Source organism: Alternaria novae-zelandiae (genome assembly GCF_023758075.1).
Source record: "Alternaria novae-zelandiae strain BMP 2774 chromosome Unknown scaffold_2, whole genome shotgun sequence".
In the NCBI taxonomy this organism is placed as follows: Eukaryota; Fungi; Ascomycota; class Dothideomycetes; order Pleosporales; family Pleosporaceae; genus Alternaria; species Alternaria novae-zelandiae.
This window is the reverse complement of record NW_026056962.1, coordinates 2,049,396-2,070,954: the sequence shown is the minus strand read 5'-3', so window position 1 is coordinate 2,070,954 and position 21,559 is coordinate 2,049,396. Positions and strand designations below refer to the sequence as shown.

Sequence of the window (21,559 nt, the reverse complement as noted above, 5' to 3'; positions counted from 1 at the left end):
TTTATCATCGGTACTTAGGTAAGAAGCGGAACCAATGATGATCATCATATCAACTCGGTAGATTGCAACGCAGCGACCTAAACCACATTTGCCCACGACACTAACTCAAATTGGGTTCAGGCAAGCTTACTTACTATGCGCAGCCTCACACAGAACTACCTAGATACTCCAGAAAACCACACGTTCACCGGCACCGCGTAGGCCAAGAAGGCGTAAATAAATGATACGTCTCACCTTGGCAGTGCCACAAGCGACGGACGATGCACCTGGGCAACCTTCAGTTCCCAAGTATAAGAAGACGCAGAACGGCCACGAAAGAAGAAGTATCCATCTCCATCTACATCTCCATCTCCATCTCCACATCCATCTCTCATATTCTCTAGCACACTACCAACACACCCATTCGAACATGCGCTTCACCACTCTCGCGCTCCCTTTCGCCCTCGCAGGCTACTGTTCTGCGTGGACCAAAGACGCAAACGGGGTCTGGGTTGCAAACAACAAAGCCTACAACATCGACGGTAGTAAGTCAATTTGTCCCAGAAAAAGAAGCATGAAAGATGTTCTAACCGATTATATAGTCTCGGTGCACGAAGCCTGTACCACGATGAACACAAGGAACTACAGGACAAGCGGTTGGTGTGAATACTGGGCTGACTCGAAGGGGAGAAAGATCCAATCAGGTATGTACCGACGGCATATTTGGGGCGTTTGTGTGCTGATATGTGGGCTAGAATGTCGGTGGTGGGGCGCTGGTAGTGTGGCTGTCGTTTGCTATCCTCGCTAGATATACGTCGTGGCGTGTGATTTGAGGAAGCTCGCAAGGCGGAATAGGCGCTGTTAAACCATCTGTCTCTACATATCGTATAAAATCAAAGGTCCGGACTTCTGTTGAGTCGATACCCCCCCTCCAACTCTCCACTCCTCCATCAAACCCACTCTCAGAGCCCATAGTCCAACGGTAAGACACCCACATCTTGAACCGCGCAGGGCTGCCATCGCATCGTCTCAGCGTGCGAACGAACAAGGCTGAGAGACCGTCTGAGCTTCCGCCAAGTTGTGTCGAATCAGTCGGGCTTTGACACCAGTACAAAGCCCAATTCTTGGGACTTCGCCGATGATGACCTGCACACAGCCTTGCCGAGATTGTGGGGGATCCGCGTTCAAGTCGCGGTGGGCTCATTTCTTTCTTTTTGCTGGAGGTTGGAGAAGGATATGGTTGGGGTGTTGCTGTCTTTTCCTTTTTGTTGTTGGATAGTCCAGATGGGTAGGTGGATAGATAGATGCCGAAGAGTAAGAGGCGGGTGAGTTGGTGGGAGCGCATATTGACCGCTCGAAATACCTATACACACAATCAGCAATCGTCTCCTAAGTAGCCCTTTCCGACATCCCAGACCCATGACTTCATACTATTCAGATCCTCCAACTCACCCCTCTTCTATCAAAACTCCAAGAGCCCATAGTCTAATGGTAAGATACCCGCTGCTTATACGTCGGCCGACCAAGATCGTTTGAGTGTGACGAACACCAAGATATGACCAAGATCCTTACTAAGATTCTGACTACGAGTCCTACCAAGATCCTTAGAAAGAATCCCACCAAGAATCTCATACCAAGATCGTGAGAAGCTGACCAAGATTGCGGGAGATCCGCGTTCAAGTCGCGGTGGGCTCAATTACGTTTTGCTAGATGTTTGGGGTGTGCGCTGTGGTTTTACTACCTTTCTTTTTTGTCGTAGACGACGGAAGCGGTGAAGTAAGAGGTGGGTGAATTTTTGGAAACGCATATCGGAACCTAGCTGTCAACGAGCTTCTAGAAACTAAGAGAGAATAGCAATGAGATTCATTGTATCCAACGACAGTACCTAAAAATAACATGCAAAGTCGCGAGCGTATCCAATCCGCTCAAACGATCAACGTGGTGTATCCAACAGCATGTCTATCCCAAACTCCACTCATAAACGCCGGTCGTCTAATGCATATGCCATTGCGAGTAAGCAAGCTCAATGCGTGAAATCAACGAATCACCAACTCCCAGGTCCAAAGGTTTCGCCTTTAGGCACTTCCTTGTACGGGCAGGCTTGCCAGTCACAACCCTATCGATGATGTTAGCTTTTGTATCCAATGAAGCCCAGGTTGTATGTGGCTGACTTACCTGTTTGTAAACTTCCGTACCCCACCACTTGAAGTTGCTCATCCAACCGGGGTACACAATGCCAAAGAAGATGACCACAACACCAAACGCGAGCCCAGAGTCCAAGGCCGCGCTAAGCATCATGTTGTACTTCTTCCACCACGCGTTCCTCCGGTTGCGGATCTCATAGTTGAAGATGTAGCACACAATCGCCCAAACGGAGAAGTTGAGTCCTGTGGCCGGTGGAATCCAGCTCAAGCTACCAAAAACCACGGCGAGGTTGACTTTACTTAGGATGGACTTGCGGCTGCCACGGGCGAGGTACCAGAGTATGACAGGTGCAATAGCGCCGATTGGGAAGGCCCAGATCAAGTGTTGGTAGAGTGCGCCGGGGCCGAAGAACTTTCCTGGTCCAACGACACCCCAGAGAATACTTCCGTTGAAGTGGACGCGGGCGATGGGGCAGTTGAAGCCGTTGATGGCGGAAGGTGTGCAGATACCAGGGATGTTGTTTAGCATCCAGTTTAGCACGCCGATCTGTGTTAGACTGGAGATGATGGTGACGGAGAGTTGGAGCTTGAAGAGGATTCTAGGTGGGATCTTCATGTAGTGGCCGAGCTTGAGATCGGAAGCAAACTTGAGGCCTTGGGTTGCTGAGATGTAGCCGAAGGTTGTAAAGACCATGTTTGCGACGGGTCGACCGGGGAATACAACACCGCAGATGAGCTGGCAAATTAGGTAGATGCTGCTTTGCTGGTTTGTGATGGCCATGACAATGCCGATAGGAACGAAGAGGACTGCGCCAATGCCAAGTGCTAACAAGAGACCGTACCAGGGTAGATGGACAGGGTAGTACTCGACGACGAACATGCCGACCGCAGCCATACTGATGCCAGTCAAAAGGTACCAGGTTATCGGTACATCCTCGTATTTGCGCATGAGTCGATTGTGCACATCTTCTGCAGATAGCAGGTCTTCCACGTCTGGATCTGACGTCGTACTGGGCCTGTGTCGCAACATTGCAGGCGAGGAGGGGTGGCTGTTGCTGTCGGTGCCATTCACAAGTGGCTGGTAGTCAGCTGCTGATTCTTTTCGGATCTCGGCCCAAGAGCGACGCCATTGCCTCCAGATGTCCTTTCCGTACCAGAGGCCAGTGTGCGAAAGCAGAGCTGTAAGACCTGAGAACTGCAAGGCGTAGCTCAATACGTAAGTAATCGGAAGGTAGACGCGGCTGTATTGCTTGTACGCTTCTTCGTCAAAGAGGAAGTTCTCGGTCAAGATCTTGCTGACGTCGTACGGCTTGCCGCGATTATCCCATACGGCGGATGATAGGATGGGCATGTAGGAAGAGTAGAGGACGTTCTTGTAGTCTACAAACAGTCAGCACAAGTAGTCAAGCGTCCGGAAGCTACTCACACATGATCGGCGCTGCAATCCACATCACGCCTACAAGGCCTCCAAGAATGTTCATAGCAGCCCAGAATGGTGTAATCAACGGGGAGCCGATGTATGCGATTTGCGCCCAATCGAAAGTCACTGGGAATAATCCAAGACCAGATGAGATTCCGAACTGCTCAGGTTAACACACTGTCTACCCAGACATGCAACAAACGTACCAGGTTGGCAACAACAACGCTCTTTGGCGCGAACCAGGTGATGACATTGAAATAACTCAATGCTGGGAATAGGAGACCAGGTAGGAAGTAGAATGCAACAGATCCTGCGAATATGCGGGAGAAGAACTTGCGGGGAGCGATGGTCCAGCCATCGGCAGGCTTATTTTCATCTTTATGTAACGCGGTGAACATAGCGGTTGATACCAGTGTGCTCGGCCAGATCATGCCGCTGGGTCGGACCAGATAACGTCTGGTGATACCGGCGAGGGAGTAGCCAAGTATTTGTGTGGAGAGGATGAGCAATACTTGGTACATGATGCCAAGATCTTGTTTGTAGAACTTTACTTGCTCAACAATGACCTTGAATTGTCAGCATACCATACTTGGCTGCATAGACGATACTTACATCTGTCGCGAAGGCAAAGCCGAAGGATACATTGCTACTGACGTATACGCAGCAGTGTTCCTTTTCATTCCAACGGCCTTGGCCTAGCCAGAGCCGTAACCGGCGTTTCCAAGTGGCTTTTGCCTGTGGAGGATGCGATGTTGTTTGAGAGCAACCATCGACAAAGGTTTCTTCAGGATCGTCGTGTCGTTTGAAGAGTTGGTCCCAGAGCAGACCGAGGGGGTGGACGAGTAGTAGTGCAATAATAGGAGTAAGGCTGACGCTAGGGTATCGTAGGGAAAAGAACAAGTTGGTTGAAGAACCGGCAATGGAAAACAGAATCGATAGGAACCACATGCGCGGGGTATCAATGGATAGGGAGAGGTCGTCGGTAGCAGCGACGGATGCCCTCACTTGAGCGTAGGGCGAATTATCGGACGGGCTACCCTTCATATCGTGTAAATCGTCGTCCTCGGAGGATTCATTATCGTCTAGCGTACTGCTCGATGAGGTTGAGTTGTCAAACAGTGGCGCGCCAGCGGTAGAAGGATCAAGACCGCTTGCGTTGAACCTAGCTTCAAAGTCCTGGCCACTAGAGGCTACACCGAGCGTCGTGCTGCTACGACTGGCGTCACCCGTCCTGCGACGTGACTTGGTAGCGCCTGAAAGGATTGGCTCACTCCGTGTCGAATCATTTTGGTGGTGATCCGAAAGTAGTGAGGGTTCACTGTGCGAAAGTCTGCTCTTTCCTTTTTTCTTTCTTGAGTTTTTAATCACATTATTTTCATCAGACTCCTCTGGACTGGAGGAAAGAATAGGTAGGCCGCCATATGAACCTGAGGTTGGGGTCAGCACGTGTAGCGAATGAGGTTCTGTGCGTCGTGTGCATCGTTGCTCCTGTGCACCCGTCCAAGGCCGAGGGGCGATTGACGACCATGGCGCTTGACAAGGAAGAATAGTTTGCGTACCTGTTCCCTGCGCCGGGCTCGATCTCACCAAGAGAGGTACTCTTGACATTGCTGTCTTGACGGATCGTGTAGGAGTCTCGGGGCGGCCAGCTGGCGAATCAAGATCGTCATCAGAAGGGGTTTCGGACGTGGCTATGTTCCTTGCTTTCTTTGCTTTGTCAGGCAGAGGCTGCAACTCGTAGCTGCCTGGCGAGACGGGAGGACGGTCGTGTCGCGTGTTTCCAGAAGGATGGGCAGGCGAGAGAGCAAGCGACGAAGATGACCCGCACCCGTCCTCGTTAGCCATATGTATGGGTGGGTGCCCGGGTGTGGCCAGGGGCGCGTGTACAAGTGCTCCGTTTGTCGCGCCAAAGCGGCCTCGCGCGACGTCGGAATCAGATGATCAGATAAAACCACCGGCAGCCATGTGTTGGGCCTCACACTTTTCGATGATCTGATTAGATGGAAGCGCGGGAAGCGGTCCAGAATTAGGTCAATGATGGAATACTGCTTGAGTCATCCAATGGCGAGTGCAGTGTCTTCACGGTAAGCGGTTAGATCCGGGCGACGATGTGGAGTTCCCAGGAAAAAAGCCTCGCACGCTCCCGCGCGCGCGAGCCGCCTGCATACCATCACACGCCTGCATGCTTCAAAATCCCGGCACCCTTACAGACCAAGACTGATTGACATCTGCACGTCCGAGCGAACAGAGCCGCAGCGTTTGCATTCGGAGTTTTACATATTTCTACGGGTTCCCAACGCTCAGCGTGACGTCACCTCCTTCACGTCAACGTGACCGGGTATCCCCACGTGGTTTTCGGCTTTGCGACCAGCGGTGAGGCCCTCAACCATCGCAATAGCGCCCTCGGTGTCGTCCTTGTTGTAGAGGAACAACCCCTGTAGCGCTGCAGTACTCACCGAGTCGATGAGGCCCAACTCCCTCACTCTAGCCATAAATCTCTGCTTCGCTTGCCCGCCTGCATCGAACTCTGCATAGAATCGGTCCCAAAGCTGCTCGATTTGGAACTCTGTTGCTTCACCGAGTCTTACCGTCATGTCCACGCGCCCAGGGCGGATGAGCGCTTCGTCTAGTCTTTCGACGTGGTTTGTAGTCAGGAAGATGATCCGCTCCTCAGCACTGGCAACACCGTCGAGAGCGTTGAGCAGCCCGGAGAAGGTGACCGAGGCGCTAGCAAATCCGTCTGCACCAGGCGTCTTACGGTTCATGAATGCGACGTCAACATCTTCCAGCAGCACTACAGTCCGTCGCGGGACCTTGGTCAGCAGATGGTTCAGTCTATCGTCTGTGAGACCACGCTCGCTGACATTCAAAATGGCAATATTGAAGTCGAGATGACCTGCAACAGCCTGGATGAAGGAGCTCTTTCCTGTACCCGGCGGCCCATACAACAAGTAGCCTCGCCTGTATGGTATGCCGCGATCTAGATACCACTTGCGTGATGCGATGAAAGCCTCCATATCCTCTACAATGCGCTCCTTGACGCCACGCTCGAGGACCACCGAATCGAGGGGCCGCTTCCGCTTGGCGTCGCCAAAGGGCTGCCACATGGTGCCCATGGAGTTGTATATGACAGTCTTTCCCTCCTGCGACTGCTGGTATATCTGGTGCGCCTCGGCGAAGATGTCTTCGAAGACGTCGCGGTGCGAGTAGAGGGTCGTGAGGTTGATCGTCTCGAAGGGTACGCCATCCTTGACGTTCAGGCTGTTGCGCTCTCGCTGCCTGTCGACGAGGATGAAGGCATTCTTGTAGCGCAGGAAGTGCTTGCCCGGCCCCGGTACGAAGGAGAAGTGGGCGGCGTGCGAGGGCCCATCTTGCGGCGTGTACGTCTGCACCTGGAGGTGGTGCATGCGCGGGTCGATGCGATTGAGGACCTTGGAGAGGACGCCGTTGCGCACGAGTGGCCTGGTGCCGGCTTGCTGTGCGCGGTGGTAGTTGGTCATCCATTGGAGGACCCAGGGATAGGCGTCGTCATGGCGAGTTATTTCGAGGTCGACGAGCATGCGGCGGCGCACAAACGCGGCGCCGTGTTGGAGTCCCTTCTGGCCCGTCCGCGCCGCAACCCCAAGCGCTGCGAGACCGAAGCCCTATGGCATCAGTGAGCACACGTCCAGCAAGCATGCAGCGGCCCCAGGGTGAATCATACGGCGGTGAAGAAGGGATTGTCGGTGATTTGCGACCAGGGCGAGCTGAGTCCCGGACTGCCATTGCCGGCAGCGATCTGCTTGGCCAGCTGGTGTTGAGGCGTGTTCGGTTCCATGAGCGGCGGAGAGGCGCGCCTGTCCAGAAATTTGATACGCCATGGACGCTAGCGGGGGATCGATGCCGCTACGCCGCACCCATTCGTGCCTATCACCATGTCACACGCAACCGATGGGTGTCGCACAGCGCTTGTTTGCAACGTGGAAGGTTGGTGGGCGTATTTTCGTCACACCATCAGGGAGTTGTGCAAACGGCGCAGAAAAAGAAACATGGACGTTGGTAATGCTGTATACATAGATGCACAGGGCTGCATAAGCAATCCGGGGTCGCGTCGCGGAAGGCTATCCATGGCGCCTTCCCAGCCCTGTGGAGTTGTGGAGCGCTAGGGCGAGCTTGGACCTGCTGCCCGTCACTGATAACTACCATAGCCTGCCCAATTCACTGATCAACACCCCGAAAGCACGTTGCGAAGCCATCTTCGGCCCCGAGCACCTCGCTCTTCTTCACCTATGCCATGGCCACCGTAACCATAGGCAAATCCTATTTCGACGCTCTTTTACGCAAGTGAGTACTCACTATCTTGCACTGTGTTATGCGCCGGGCTGTTTGCTGATTAGAGTTTTAGGGCTGAATTTGTCGGTACCCCCCAGGCAGTAGCTATGCGTCTGGCTTCGGTAGAGCTGACTCTTATCAACAGCATACTTCCAACCAGCCTGTCAGCTACGGCACTGATCTCTCTGACAATGTCACCATCAGCAAGGCAGAGCATGAGTACATGGTACGTTGTATTGCACCCAACATCACTCCAAACGTTTAAACCTTCCCCACCATCCAGCCAGCTGTCTCTGGTTTCTGTTTTAGTTGCAAAAATGCTAACAATACATTTTCCCACAGACCCAAGCAGTGCGAGAGTACCGTACGTACACTCCTGCTCCAGCGCAATACTATTTGTTTCTGACTGTGTCTAGACCTTCTCAAGAGCGCTCTGTTCCGTGGCGGCCTGACGAACGAAACCTTGGATACACTGCTACAGGGCGAGAACGGGGCTTCGAACGAAGAACCTTCGAGTTACGATTATGAATCGCAACACACGCATGCAAGATCGCAGGCTACTCCTGTAGCAGCGCCTACGTCAGCTCGCTACCCAAAAGAGTCCGACTATACCTCTGCCAGCCACGGACTCTACCCTAGACCTTCAGCATCGTTCCGTCGAGTCGTCAGCTATGGGGAATCCGAGTCTTTCACCGGCGACCCAGACAGCCCACCCGACGAATATGACGATCTAAACCGCGGACCAGCCCAACGTATACCGCTCCACGATCAGCGCACTGTGTTAATCACCAACCTTTCTGAGCGTACGACACATAAGGACCTGGCCGGCATTGTGCGTGGCGGCAGACTGCTGGACATATTCCTTCGCAATGACCGATCTGCAACGGTATCCTTCATCGAAGGAGCTGCCGACTTCCTTGCTTATGCTAAGCGTAATGACATATATCTACACATGAAGAGGGTAAGATATGCACCTACCCCGAGGCATGAAAGAAGCTGACCATCCCAGCTTGAATTCCGTTGGAGCGACCGACAATTCCACGTACCACCACACGTGTCCAACAAGATCGCTGGCGGCGCTACGCGAAATCTTGTTGTCCGAGGCGTTGCAAGCAAGGTCACTACAGATCAGATCCGTGACCATCTCGATCACATCCACAACCTCATCGTGGTAGACGTCTACTTCAAAAGTGGCGATGCGTACATCTCGACCAACTCTATCCACAACGCTCTGTTCGCCAGAACCTGCATGATGTCGCGTACTGTATACAAGGGCATGCGCATCGAGTACTATCCGGATGAATGCGCTGGACCGCTACCTCAGCCCAAAAAGGCCAACACTCCCGTCACTCGCATGCCTATGAAGCCTGCACCTGTGGTCAATCAGTATGCTCTTCTGGATACCGGCTCCGACGATGGGTCAGAGTCTGAAGAGGAGTTGTACAGGACCAATGGTGTGCAAGTCGATGGTTACCATTGGGCTGACAGTGTAGTAGCATGAACATTACCGATGGAGGTTCATCGCCTGTCAAAGCTCGGCCCATTCCCTGGGGTCGACGAGGGGTAACAGTAACTTGATCCGGCCATTCTGTTCCGTCAAGTTTCTTCGCGTTGCGGCACGTTTCAAAGCAAGCTAAGGAATATTCCACCTATCCGGCTACATTCTTCATGCGAAGAGAGGGAAGCCACGAGTGAAGTCGTGGCGATCAGAATTATAATATGGGTATGTTTACGAGAAGAACGTCGTGTCGTACAGCCCTCGACAGGTGTTGGTTGGAGTATGCTTCTTTTCCTATATAGATACCCCTCGGCTACTCTGGAATATGACTATTTTACTTACAACACATTCATCCCGTCACGCTTAGAGGAGATGTTCATGATCAGCGTTTTGCCAGGATGGTAGACATGCTCACCCCCTGGCAGAAAGCTTGTCGCTTTTAGCGAGCACTAGTCTTGCATCGACGCGCATGCGTCAGCTATGTCATACGCCTTTGATTAGCCTCACTTCGTAGATCACAACTTCACCACAGATATCGTCCTGAATTAGTTGATCTATATCAACAAACTTCGTTGAATCAAGATGGCGCCGACGATCAAAGTTGCTGTTATCCAACTCTACCCAGAGGTATCTCCTCTACCCCACATCATCATGATTGCCCATCATTGTCGACCACATCTACAACCATTAGCATCAGTTCCTAACAATAGCTAGCCCCTACAACCAGAGCACAATTTCAACAAAGCCGTTTCATTCATCCGCTCAGCAGCAGCTCAGGGCGCCGAACTCGCTGTCCTACCCGAATACCACTTGACAAGCTGGAAACCCGACGACCCCGAGTTTCTTAACTGCATCGAACAATGCTCCGGCTACCTAGAGAAATACTGCTCCCTAGCCAAAGAATGTAACATCTGTAAGATCATCGTACTACTCATTGTTCCGCACAAATCCCCAATACTTAATGACTCCCACCCTAGCCATCGTCCCCGGCACAATCGTAGAATCCCACAAAGAGAACTCTGCAGCGGAAGACAAGCTCCTCAACGTATGCTACTACATCTCGCCCTCAGGTACCATCGTGGGCAAATACATCAAAAAGAACCTCTGGGGCCCCGAGCGCAACCACCTCACCGGCTCCCGTCACGACCCCCATGAAGTCTTCGACACACCCATCGGAAAAGTCGGATTGCTAATATGCTGGGATCTCGCCTTCCCAGAAGCATTCCGCGAGCTGATTGCCAAAGGCGCTCAGATTATTATCATACCGACCTTCTGGACGCTGAATGACTGTAATGCGGAGGGTCTGGCGAGGAACCCGGCGGCTGAAGCATTGTTTTTGGATAGTATGCTGACGGCACGGGCGTTTGAGAATACGTGTGCGGTTGTTTTTGCGAATGCGGGGGGTCCGCCGGGGATGGGGTATGCGGGGTTGAGTCAGGTTGCTGTGCCTTTTGTGGGGGCTTTGGGGAAGCTGGGTGGTGCTGTAAGTCTCATTCTTTTGACATGTTCATGAATTGACTATATGAGAAGTCGAACTAATGACGAACATTTAGGGAGAGGGCATGTGTGTTGTTGATTTGGACATGCAGGTCTTGGAGGATGCGGAGAGTAATTATCAGGTCAGAGCTGATATTGCGAGGGGGGATTGGCATTATGTTTATAGGCATTCGGGAGAGGGGAAGCCTTGAGTGAGGATGCGGCGCATCAACATGATATCTTTGTATCGTCTTCAGCATCATGTTCGATAGATATAGGATGTATACTCAGGAAAGCACTAGTCTCGATCTAGACATTCTTTGCTGCGGGTTTCGATCGAGGGTGTAAAATTCAATAAACGAAATGTATTCCATTTGGTCAATTCAATCTACTCTCGGCCAACATCGGGCTCCTCCAAACGCGCCCAAAAGTCGCAAATTCGCAAAGACATGGTATCTGACAAAAGTTCGCGGAAGCAACCGGTGAACTCCTACGCGCAGCGCGAACGGGTGCCTAGTAGCGCGCAGCGCCAGCCCCTCTCCCAAACTATTGAACGCCGATCATTATGGCCAGAAGCTCGATTCACCACCATGGCACCATCTTCCTGAGCCTAACGCAGATGCCTCGACTCAATCGCATGCTGGGCGTCGACTGGTATCTCCGGGTCGCATGTCGGCATCCGTCTCTCATCTCAGCTCTGGCCACTACCACTGGCTTCGCTGTCGGACCTCTCGTCTTTGCGGATGTAGCCTATTTCTCTCGTCGAGACGCCGTGTTCGTCCGTACTCCAAGTCTCGCCAACGACAATGACCCTCGTTTTCCCTGTTTCCAAAAACTTTTCCTCGTCTCTCGCTAGCTTGGCTGCATTCTCCGGGGCGTAGATTCTTCGGTAGAATTCTTGGAAGCGGGCTTCGCTGTCAAACGTCATTTCTGCAATGCAGTCACAGTCCAGCTCGTTCATCTCGCCCCTTAGCATCAGCGGCGGTCGGTCGGGATTTGCCGGTCCTCCGAACCCCTTCCGCGATATCCGCGCGAGATAGCGACGTTTGAAATCGATCGGCCAGCAGGAGGCGAGCAGCGAATGGGCGAGGGGGATGTGCGTGTGCTCATAGTGGTCTCTGAACTCTTCCGAGGTAAGGTCGTGGTTGCGCGTGATGAAGAGGACGATTGTGTACGTCATGTTGGAGGGTGGGACGACAATATGGGTAGCGTGGGTGGTAAAGACAGTAGTAGGGTTCTGACAGCGGCGTGGCTTCCAGAGGGTCTAGAGACAGAGGAACGGCAGGCTTTTGTAGTTTCTCAGCCACACTCGATGCGAAGACATCATACTGGCACCGAGCGCGCCTAAAGCCTCCGTTATTGATGCACACAGCTACTCGTGCCCTAGGGCGAAACTACGGACCCGGCACCGGCAGACGACATGGGCTCGCCATACTTTCTCAACGCCGTCACGATACCCAGCGCTGAGGAGATGGCCGGTGAGTCGAATCAGGGCGTGTCAAAACAGCAGGAAGGCCGTGAGGATTGAGTGGAGTGGACCTCTGCGCACTGCCCCTCACAGCGCTGATCCCGGTCGCGCCTGCCTGTGCCCTCTGCTTGGGCGCGCTATCGATAGCAGACTGCCGCTAGCAAACGCACAGAACGCCAAATTTCGTGACAAAGCGGGGAGCAGCACCACGACACGACATTCACCCCCCGTACAAGCACCCGTGCCGTCGCCCGAACGAACACCCAACATGAGTCTGCGCGAGCGTGTCCCGCCGCAGTACCAGAATGGCGACGCTGCCAGGCGTGCGCCGGACGACGACTCGGACGTCGAGGAGGAGGCCATGGCGAACGACTACCGCGAGCAGGTCCAATACGACGGCATGGAGGACCTCGACCGCATGCCCTCGATGAACAGCAACCAGGACATCCACGCGCAACTGCAGGCCGCGGCCACCCCCCTCGAATTCCAGGCCACGCTAGAGACCAAGTTTGCGAGTTACGACAGCTACTGCAACCTCTTCCACTACATCCTGAACTCCGAGGGCCCCGTTGACCTGGAAGTGCCAAACGTAAGGAATATGGAAAAAAGGGGAATATAGCAGGGCTAACTGCGCATAGTACTACTGGGCGTGGGATGTCATCGACGAGTTCATCTACCAGTTCAACAGCTTCTGCAGCTACCGCCAACGAGTCGCCCAGAAGAACGAGAACGAGGAGGAGATTGCGCTCCTGCGCGAGAACCCAAACACATGGGGCTGCTACAGCGTCCTCAACGTCCTGTACTCGCTTATCCAGCGGTCACAGATCAGCGAGCAGCTGGCGGCGATGAAGCGGGGCGAGGACGCGAGTCTGTACGCCGGAGAGTACGGCAACAGGCCGCTATACAAGATGCTGGGATACTTCTCCATCATCGGTCTGCTCCGCGTGCACTGCTTGCTCGGAGACTTCAGCCTCGCGCTCAAGACGCTCGACGACATTGAGCTCAACAAGAAGGCCATGTTCGCCCGTGTCATGGCCGCCCACTTCACCACATACTACTACGTCGGATTCTCCTACATGATGATGCGACGATACTCGGATGCCATCCGCATGTTCAGCCACATCCTCGTCTACGTCTCGCGGACAAAGAACTTCCAGAAGAACGCGCAGTACGATTCGATTACCAAGAAGAACGACCAAATGTACGCACTTGTCGCCATCTGCGTAGCCTTCCAGCCCACCAGGCTCGACGACACCATCCACACTGCTCTGAGGGAGAAGTACGGCGAGCAGTTCAACAGGCTGCAGCGCGGCGGCCCCGAGTCTCTTCCCCTATTTGAGGAGCTCTTCCGCACCGCCTGCCCCAAGTTCATCAGCCCCACACCTCCCGACTTCGACAACCCAGAGGTCAACATTGACCCCGTGGAGCACCACCTCCGCATCTTCATGGACGAGGTCAAGAACAACATGATGTCGCCCACCGTCAAGAGCTACCTCAAGCTCTACACAACCATGGACCTCAAGAAGCTCGCTGGATTCTTGGAGGTCGAGCCAGAGAAGCTGAGGTGCTGGTTGCTCGTCAACAAGCAGAGGAGCAGGCAAATAAGGTGGGCTGAGGGTGGTCTGTTGGATGGTGATATCATTCAGGCCAGCGACCTCGACTACGCCATGGAGGGTGTAAGTACAGCACATCCCGGAAGAAATACGTCTGCTAACGATTACCAGGACCTCATCCACGTTTCAGAGGCAAAGGTCGGCAGGAGGCTCGTAGACTGGTACCTCCGCAACTTGGCCAGGACTTACTAGAGGATCACGAGTGTTTTCTGAGAGCGACTATTCACATTCGGGGCCCACACAATAGAGCATTGCGCTTGGAGTTGGAGGATTTCATGGGTATCCAAAAGCGTGTTTGCAAAATCTAAAGCTACGCTTAGGCGTGGGGAAGGCGAAGATAGGGTCCAGGTCGCGATCTTGCACGACTGGACGCCGCCCGCCGTGCGCGACGAGCGCGCCGGAGGATGGACAGGATGAGCGAACGAGCAACGAGTTGGAGAATACCAAACAAACTTGCAGATTTCAAACACATGTCAATAAGTGGACGCGACGTGGATGTATGAATGTTTGTAACTTCAGCTTGACATCGTCACATTGTGTGGGGAAACAAGGGTTCAGCCTTCGTAGCAGACTGGTAGATGCTAGCGCATTGAGTGGACATGGCTGCTCTGCCGTAATCTTCGCTTCTGTCCGACCAACACCATCCAAACGATCATTGACAAGCAATTCCGGTTAAAGCGCATCGTTCGGAGCAAGCACGTCCGTAATGATCCATGGCGATGGAGTGAATGTCCCTGCCCCTCTCGGTCGCTCGTGCGCTCCGCTGATGCACTTTCCTCCCATCCACCGTACTCGGAACCACCACAACAACGCCCAGTAATTGAGATCAGTCTCGCCTCCACGACTAGCTACCAGCTGCTTCTTCGATAAACATTCCAAGACAGCGCGTCTTCTACGGGTCATCAACGCCTCCACGTCCACCACACCCAGCGCGACTCGCACCCAGACAAGCACGATGGCTCCGGATCTGAACAAGGTGCCGACCAACACAGGCAACACTTCGAGCACGCAGCCAGCTTCAGGCTCCTTGTCACGTCAGACATCGTCACGTCAGGCATCTACACCGGGCTCTAGGCGAGCATCGCAGATGGGCCCCCCGCCGCTGCCTCTCGCATCGCCTGGCGGTACCCTACCACCGCCCCAGTCAGCATCACATCATGTACATGGCTTTCCGCCTCTCAGCCCCAGCGCGAGCGGCTACGTCCAGGCGAGCGTCGACTCAGCAGGCGTTCCCATGAGACACCCACGCCCGATGACACAAGCAGAGCTGCACCTTGAGCTCGAGAAGGAGCAAGAAGCCGTCGTCAACCGTCTGACGCGAGAACTCTCGGCTCTGCGCGCACACTCTGCATCTGTAGCCTCCAACACGTCCATGTCAAGCGCCGCCGACTCCTCCGTCGCACACGCTGAGGCTCCTACCGGACCTATGCATCCCACATCCTCGCGCCGCCACCGCAGCTCCTCGAGCGTCTCCCGCAGCGGCTTACCACCAGGTCACGTTCCACACCGTTACTCCATCTCCTCCCAGCCTGCGACGGGCGATCCTGCGCAGCGCGACCACCGCAGCTCGAGCGTCGTCAGCACCCCACGCTACGAAGAGGTGGCACAACACAAGGCGGAGCTGGAGGAGGTCAAAAAGGAAAACGAGGCCTTGAAACAGCGCATCCGTGATCTGGAGCGCATGATCAGGGGCGGCAATGACGCCGCTGACGGTCAGAGGGGTCGGAGGGGTGCACCGCAGTCGCAGAGCAGCGGGGTTGGCAATGCTTCTGATACTGTGCAAGCACCTGCTAATGAGACCGCAGGGGTCCCCTAATAAAGCTGTGAATAGGGTGAAGGAGATGTGTTTGTAGGGTATTGGTGAGAAGGATTGTTAATAGCGCAGGCCAGGCTCACGTTGCATGTGCGACGGGATGGAACAGCACTGCTCCGGCCATATCATCAGTTGTTAACATGGAGTTTGAGCGATCAGGATATGCTATGCCAATCGGCATCCATACGAGCGGATATTTTATTCTAATTCTACCATTCTCATCAATCGATCAATCAATCAATACAACTAAACAAAAGACTACTTTTGATGCGATCGCAAAGATAACAACCCCAATTCTCTTTTACGCCACCCATTACCATCCTTATCAAAAACTTTGCTTCTTTCCCCCCAAAGACGGCATGACGGGATATCCGTAGATCTTCCAAGGCTAGACACTAACGCCGCTGATCCTCACGATATGCACCTAACGGAACAGCATCCCAGCGTCGATCTCGTTGTCCCCTTCTGACGGCAGATCAGCGACGCGGGATGTGTGCATGTGAAGAGGGGGGAAGGCGTGATATACGTAAGTGCCGGACACATCTGTGGCGTGATGTTGTGAGAGGTTGGATGGATGTTGTTTAATGCCTCGTTTTTGGAGTGTCGTGACGTGATGTGGTGGAAAGGACGAGGCGCCACGGCACGGGCGAGGGCATGGGGGCGTGCAAAGGTAAGCAGATAAGCAAGTAAGAGTGAGAGTAAGGCGCCCGCGATACGTCATTTGTGTTTTGAAGTGGAACAGAACAGCTTTCAACCTTTAATGGGGGCGGGACTGCATCGGTCGGGGTATTTCGGGGTCGGGGTATATACTGAGAGTGTGGAGCATCCATCAACCTTCCTTGCGTTTCGTGGTTGATTTATTGAGTTTGGAGATATTCTGCGCGGAAGGTTATACATACCTATATTACAACGGACGGTACGTACTGTTAATGCTCTTGCTCACACCATAACACATCATATATCATATCGCTGTGTTTTACGACTTTATAATCGAGATTTGAAGAATGTTTGTTAAGAAATCAGGAACAGAACACCTACTCTCCGAGCCGTCGTACAATATGAATTGGCTATTCAACCTACGCGATAAATTGACTGGCAGCTTCGAGAAGAGGCGGAGGAGTAGTCAGCACGTTGTTTCCGGAAGCGATGGTATGTACATGGATAACATATCCCAGCCGATGTAATAACTAGACTTGGAGAATTGTGTATCCACATGCTAACAACAAACTTAGCTTTCCAATCGAAACCAGTAGAAACAACGCCTACAACAATGACAACAACGACGGAGCGTAATCCCTCGTCCTACCGTCATGCATCCGCCTCCCCACCCCCACCCCCATCCTCCAACCCCTCAACCACATCATCCGCACCACAACGACCGCCTCTCCCGCATATACCAACCGATATCATCACCGCAACGGAGAAAGGCATGATAGGCGCCCCCTTCTGCAGCATACCGAGTGACTCGTCCACGACGTCGAGCCAGGGTCATGAGTCTGAGGCGGGAGATGTGCTGGGTGAGGGGACGCTGCTGACGAGAGCGGAGGAGGCGTGTGGTGGGGAGGGGAGGAAGAGTAGTTGGGTTGGGGGAGAGAGGGAAGGGGGGAGGTGTGTTATGTTTAAGGGGGTTGATGTTTAGCTATACGGAGAGATGTGAGGTAGGCGTTCTGGTTCGAGGCGTACACACGGGAACTGGGTCTTTGAAGGGGATGGCTGTACGATAACGTGGAGGTCTTGATTGAGAGACATTTTCCCTGTCTCATTTTACGAATGGAAAGGATAACTCCCCTTCCTGTCTTTCCTTCTCGTAGCTAGCCCAATTCATGAACATCTAAAAGCGCGTAAACGTAATAACAATGCCAACATAGTCCCCTAAACCTCTCCTCAAACCCTCCTACTACCAGTCATCTTCCTATTCTCACTATGCCGCTTCGCCTTCAACGCATCCCGTCTCCTCTTCTTCCACGCACGATTCAAATCACCCCGATTCTCCCAGAACCACTTCTTAAACTCGCTCTCTGGCTTCTCCTCCTTACCACCAGCGGCCGCTGCATTCTCTTCCTCGTCCTCTTCGTCTTCTTCCGCGACCTCAGCTAGCTTGGCTTTGGCATTTGCGCGAGTATTTTGAGATAGACGTTGTTCGGCGAGGGAGTCAACGTCGCCCATATCCTCGTCGTCGTCGGCTTCTTGGCTGTTCTTGCGCCAGTCGAAGGAGAAGCGGCGGCCGAGGCCGGCGGTGTCGGGGGTTGGTGCTGCGCTGCGGAGGCCGCGCCATTCAATGTCTCGTTGAGTGAAGGGGGTAGTGGGGGCTTCGTCGATGGGCTGGCCGCGCTCGCCGTCGACTTCCATCGTGTCTTCGTTGTTGTCGAAGAAGCTGAAGGAGGTGTCGATTGGAGTGAGCTTCTTGGTGGGAGTTGAAGTTGTGCCATCTGCGGGCTTTGCGCGTTTGAACAGCGCTTCGAGGGGGTGGACCTCTTTCTCGGATGATGTAGTTGGTTGGACTTCGGGCGTTTTCCTGCTTTCGACAGGTCGAGCGGGAGAAGATGCAGATGATTCGGCTTCTGATTCTGACTCTGACTCTGACTCGGAGTCGGAAGAGTCCTCATCTTCAGAAGAAGACGAGACTACTGATGAATCGTCATCCTCGGACTCAGATTCAGATGGCGGAAGAGTAGCTTTCTTCTTCTTCTTATCCTTCGTAGTCGCAGGCGTGGATGATTTGCCTGTTCCGTCAATCCAAGCCCTCTGAGCCTCCGAGGGCGCGTCTACTAGCTCCAGAGCTCGCCTAGCCTTGGCCTTGCCAGTCTCAGGCTCAACAACGACACCGTCCTCGTCGACCCAGCCCTGACCATTGACATAGTCGACTGCAGGCTTCGTTGACAGGGCGACCTGTGGCTGCTTCAGGAAGCTGGGAGTCTTGATGTTCTTCTCAAACTCATGAACTACCACTTCGTTTATCTTTGACTTGTTCTTTTCCTTTTTATCTTTCTTCACCTTCTTCTCGTCCTTGTGCGCAACTTCGGTCGCAGCCACGGGTGTGAGCTTCGCTTTGAAAAGCAGCTCGGCGTCTTTGGTGTACTTTGAAGGCTTCCGCTCCTTCTTCTCGTCCTTGTCACGCTTTTCCTTTTTGTCTTTCTTATCCTTCTTATCCTTCCTGTCCTTCTTCGACGGCTCAGTCCAACCGCGCTTGACTTTCCTGTCGTCGGGCAGCTCTACGCCTTCCAGCACGCCCTGCTCCCTCTTCTTCTTCTCTTTCTTCTCCTTCTTTTCTTTTTTCTCTTTCTTCGCGCGCTTCGAGGGGCGTTCAGTGTCCGCCACCTCCTTCGCCGCGTCAGCCTCTGCCAGCGCCTTGCGCTTCTCAGGTTTCGCCATCTCTATCCGCACTTTTGCGCCTCTCAAGATTGTGCCGTTGAGCTTCTTCTTGATCTTTTGAGCTTCGGGTTCGGGTAGCTCTACGTAGCCGAAACCTTTCTCGGGGAAGGTTGCGACGGTATGGTACGAGATATTTTGCGCAGAGGGAAGGACAGAGGGCGCGACGTAGACCTTGAGCAGGTCGGGGCGGAAAGGCGTAATGTGCAGGCGGACGACCTTGCTTTCGGGTTGCGCTTCGGAAGAGTTAGGCGCTTGTGCTGCTGGCATTGGGTCGCAGGTTCGCGCGCGTGCGACAGGTGGAGATGACTGTGCGCAAAGACTCCAGGGCGTCTAGAGCAAATAATACGGGCTACAAGCTTGAGCGACGCCTGTAAGCGTCGTGTAGAAGTGTCGCGGCCGGAGGGGAAAGGAAAATGCTTAGCGCGACAAGGGACCCAGCTGTCTGGCTTAGCGCATATGCGGGCGGAGGTTTGGAGCTCCACTATGACCATTATCATGTTCATCGCGCGATAGACGTCTAGAACCACATCAGATTGACATCTTGTTGGCACTGCAATTGGTCCTTCGCTTGTACAGACTCAACCCAATATCTATCCTTGTCACCACCACGATGCGGAAACCGCCATACCTGCTCTTCCTTCTCCTTACGTTTCTGTCCTCCCTCTCCCTGTCCCTTGCAGCCTGTACGTCACCCTTTTCTTCGTACCCAGGCACTTGTTAACATCTCATAGCGCGTACGTCATTCTGCAAATGCACCTGCAAAGGCAATAGTACCATCATAGCCCTCGACGCGCCCAGCACGAAGAAGCCCGCCGCCCTCGAATTGAAACCCCGCGCCTCCAAGAAGACATGTAACGATTGCACCCGCCAATTCTGCCTAGGTTATGGCGTATGCGCAGGAGAGAAAGAGGAGAACGTGCTTACAACATGTTTTCAGAGGGACTCTGCGAAGGACCAGGCCGTTGTGTTTGTCTTCATTGGAGCGACGGTGGGGCTCTTGGGGTGGGCGGCATTGCGGCCTTATGTTGAGGGATGGAGAGAGGTACGTGTAGATGAGCGAGTTCGGCTTGATCGGGAACTGACTGGAAACAGCGTGCACGGGAGCGTCGAAGCTATATACCAGTGGCTGGTCAAGGGAACTAGCGAGTTGCAAGACTGGAATTCGTTCGAAAATGCGTTGAATGTACAATATGGACACGAAGCGAAGATACCCGAGATGATCGTTGACTCCTTCATAACAGCTGAAGAACTCCATCATGCATACATCTAATGTGACAGCAATGTACAGGCTGAGGTCGTATATAGTACACTGAAGCGTCTGGCTTCACTCTCCGCTGTCCTTCCTCTACTCTTTCTTCGATCCACCCTTCATGAATCCAAACCATCCCTTGCCCGTCTCCTCCACCTTGTGCACTGCCTTCTCTGCTGTGTTGTCTAGCGGCCCTCCGACTACTGGTGTCGACGATGTGAATGTGGATGTTGTGTCGTTCGCCCTGGCCTCTTGTACCGCAGCGGCGATGCCTAGGTTTGAGTTGCCTTGGGATTCTTGCCGCTTGATCTCCTCCACCGCCAGCTTTCTCTGCTCTGCGATTGCTTGGTCCTCCTTCCAGTCGCCGTGCAGCCACCACAGCAGCTTGGAGGGCGCCTTTCGCTCTGCCTTCTTCCTCTCCATTGCTTCTTGCTCCTCGGCGATACCTGTGACAAGAGCGGCTTGTGCGGGTGAGGCTGTTCCTGCTGAGACAGCATTGCGGGCGGCTTCGAGGATCCTGGCTTGGACTCGTTCCTCCTCGGCGAAGTAGATTGCTCGTTTCCGGCGGTTGTAGACGATCATGTCGCCTATCGAGAAGACTGCGAGGACACCGACGCAACCTGTTCAGACAGTTAGCATCATCCCTATCCAATGACCAGTTCAGCCATTGGCTACTTGGTGCCCACATACCCGTTGCAAATATCAAGCCGTAGACGGTAAATCTATGCGCCGCATCCGCCGCCATTCTGCCGTACAAGTACATGTAATCCCACCTCGTCACCTGCGCCATCTTTGCCCTGTTCGCTGCTTCTCGTAACCGCTTAACTTTCTGTTGTGGCGTTTCGTTTTTCGGTGCGGGATCCGCGAATTGCAGCGTCGTTGCCCGCCCGCCAGGTCTTGTGTGCGCCCATACTCCGGTGGCTGTAAATCGCGTCGACTCCTTCGGTGATTTCGACATAATGGGCGGAAGTGGGAAGAGCACTCTGGGGCAAGTGTTGTGGGAGGAAGATGTCGTGAAGATGGCGGAGCGGGAGAACGAATGATTCGATGATTTCCAAAAGTCGAGATGGACTAGGGTTCGATGCGGAGATTTCCGCCCATCTGCCCGCTAACGTACATTGTCAACCATACCAAGCTGAACTGCTTATCAGATCTTCTTCGTGTGTAGATCGGCAGCTCGCTGATACGTTGAATTGAGAGGGCAGCAAAATCCAGT

At 53.6% G+C, this 21,559-nt stretch overlaps 9 protein-coding genes across 9 annotated transcripts; 4 read left to right on the top strand and 5 right to left on the bottom strand.

Annotated features, from left to right (window-relative positions):
- Positions 1-2,023: 2,023 nt before the first annotated feature.
- J4E88_001724 (uncharacterized protein) lies at positions 2,024-5,151 on the bottom strand (the record flags this gene model as incomplete). Its single annotated transcript, XM_049395393.1, has 6 exons — positions 2,024-2,095; positions 2,155-3,503; positions 3,550-3,703; positions 3,750-4,109; positions 4,156-4,890; positions 5,143-5,151. 6 exons carry the CDS (start codon positions 5,149-5,151, stop codon positions 2,024-2,026), a joined length of 2,679 nt encoding a protein of 892 aa, XP_049259257.1.
- Positions 5,152-5,843: 692 nt separating this feature from the next.
- On the bottom strand, positions 5,844-7,360 carry J4E88_001723 (uncharacterized protein; the record flags this gene model as incomplete). The annotated part of the gene is made up of 2 exons (XM_049395392.1): positions 5,844-7,187; positions 7,247-7,360. The coding sequence occupies 2 exons, from the start codon at positions 7,358-7,360 to the stop codon at positions 5,844-5,846; spliced, it is 1,458 nt and encodes a 485-aa protein (XP_049259256.1).
- A 456-nt stretch (positions 7,361-7,816) lies between these two features.
- J4E88_001722 (uncharacterized protein) lies at positions 7,817-9,355 on the top strand (the record flags this gene model as incomplete). The annotated part of the gene is made up of 6 exons (XM_049395391.1): positions 7,817-7,866; positions 7,928-7,955; positions 8,000-8,080; positions 8,197-8,218; positions 8,271-8,815; positions 8,864-9,355. The coding sequence occupies 6 exons, from the start codon at positions 7,817-7,819 to the stop codon at positions 9,353-9,355; spliced, it is 1,218 nt and encodes a 405-aa protein (XP_049259255.1).
- A 579-nt stretch (positions 9,356-9,934) lies between these two features.
- J4E88_001721 (uncharacterized protein) lies at positions 9,935-11,040 on the top strand (the record flags this gene model as incomplete). Its single annotated transcript, XM_049395390.1, has 4 exons — positions 9,935-9,979; positions 10,067-10,265; positions 10,330-10,835; positions 10,906-11,040. The coding sequence occupies 4 exons, from the start codon at positions 9,935-9,937 to the stop codon at positions 11,038-11,040; spliced, it is 885 nt and encodes a 294-aa protein (XP_049259254.1).
- Positions 11,041-11,519: 479 nt separating this feature from the next.
- On the bottom strand, positions 11,520-12,008 carry J4E88_001720 (uncharacterized protein; the record flags this gene model as incomplete). The annotated part of the gene is made up of 1 exon (XM_049395389.1): positions 11,520-12,008. The coding sequence occupies one exon, from the start codon at positions 12,006-12,008 to the stop codon at positions 11,520-11,522; it is 489 nt and encodes a 162-aa protein (XP_049259253.1).
- Positions 12,009-12,564: 556 nt separating this feature from the next.
- J4E88_001719 (uncharacterized protein) lies at positions 12,565-14,101 on the top strand (the record flags this gene model as incomplete). The annotated part of the gene is made up of 3 exons (XM_049395388.1): positions 12,565-12,885; positions 12,935-13,972; positions 14,021-14,101. The coding sequence occupies 3 exons, from the start codon at positions 12,565-12,567 to the stop codon at positions 14,099-14,101; spliced, it is 1,440 nt and encodes a 479-aa protein (XP_049259252.1).
- A 763-nt stretch (positions 14,102-14,864) lies between these two features.
- On the top strand, positions 14,865-15,725 carry J4E88_001718 (uncharacterized protein; the record flags this gene model as incomplete). Its single annotated transcript, XM_049395387.1, has 1 exon — positions 14,865-15,725. One exon carries the CDS (start codon positions 14,865-14,867, stop codon positions 15,723-15,725), a length of 861 nt encoding a protein of 286 aa, XP_049259251.1.
- Positions 15,726-17,606: 1,881 nt separating this feature from the next.
- J4E88_001717 (uncharacterized protein) lies at positions 17,607-19,361 on the bottom strand (the record flags this gene model as incomplete). The annotated part of the gene is made up of 1 exon (XM_049395386.1): positions 17,607-19,361. The coding sequence occupies one exon, from the start codon at positions 19,359-19,361 to the stop codon at positions 17,607-17,609; it is 1,755 nt and encodes a 584-aa protein (XP_049259250.1).
- Positions 19,362-20,439: 1,078 nt separating this feature from the next.
- On the bottom strand, positions 20,440-21,301 carry J4E88_001716 (uncharacterized protein; the record flags this gene model as incomplete). The annotated part of the gene is made up of 2 exons (XM_049395385.1): positions 20,440-20,963; positions 21,034-21,301. The coding sequence occupies 2 exons, from the start codon at positions 21,299-21,301 to the stop codon at positions 20,440-20,442; spliced, it is 792 nt and encodes a 263-aa protein (XP_049259249.1).
- Positions 21,302-21,559: the final 258 nt, after the last annotated feature.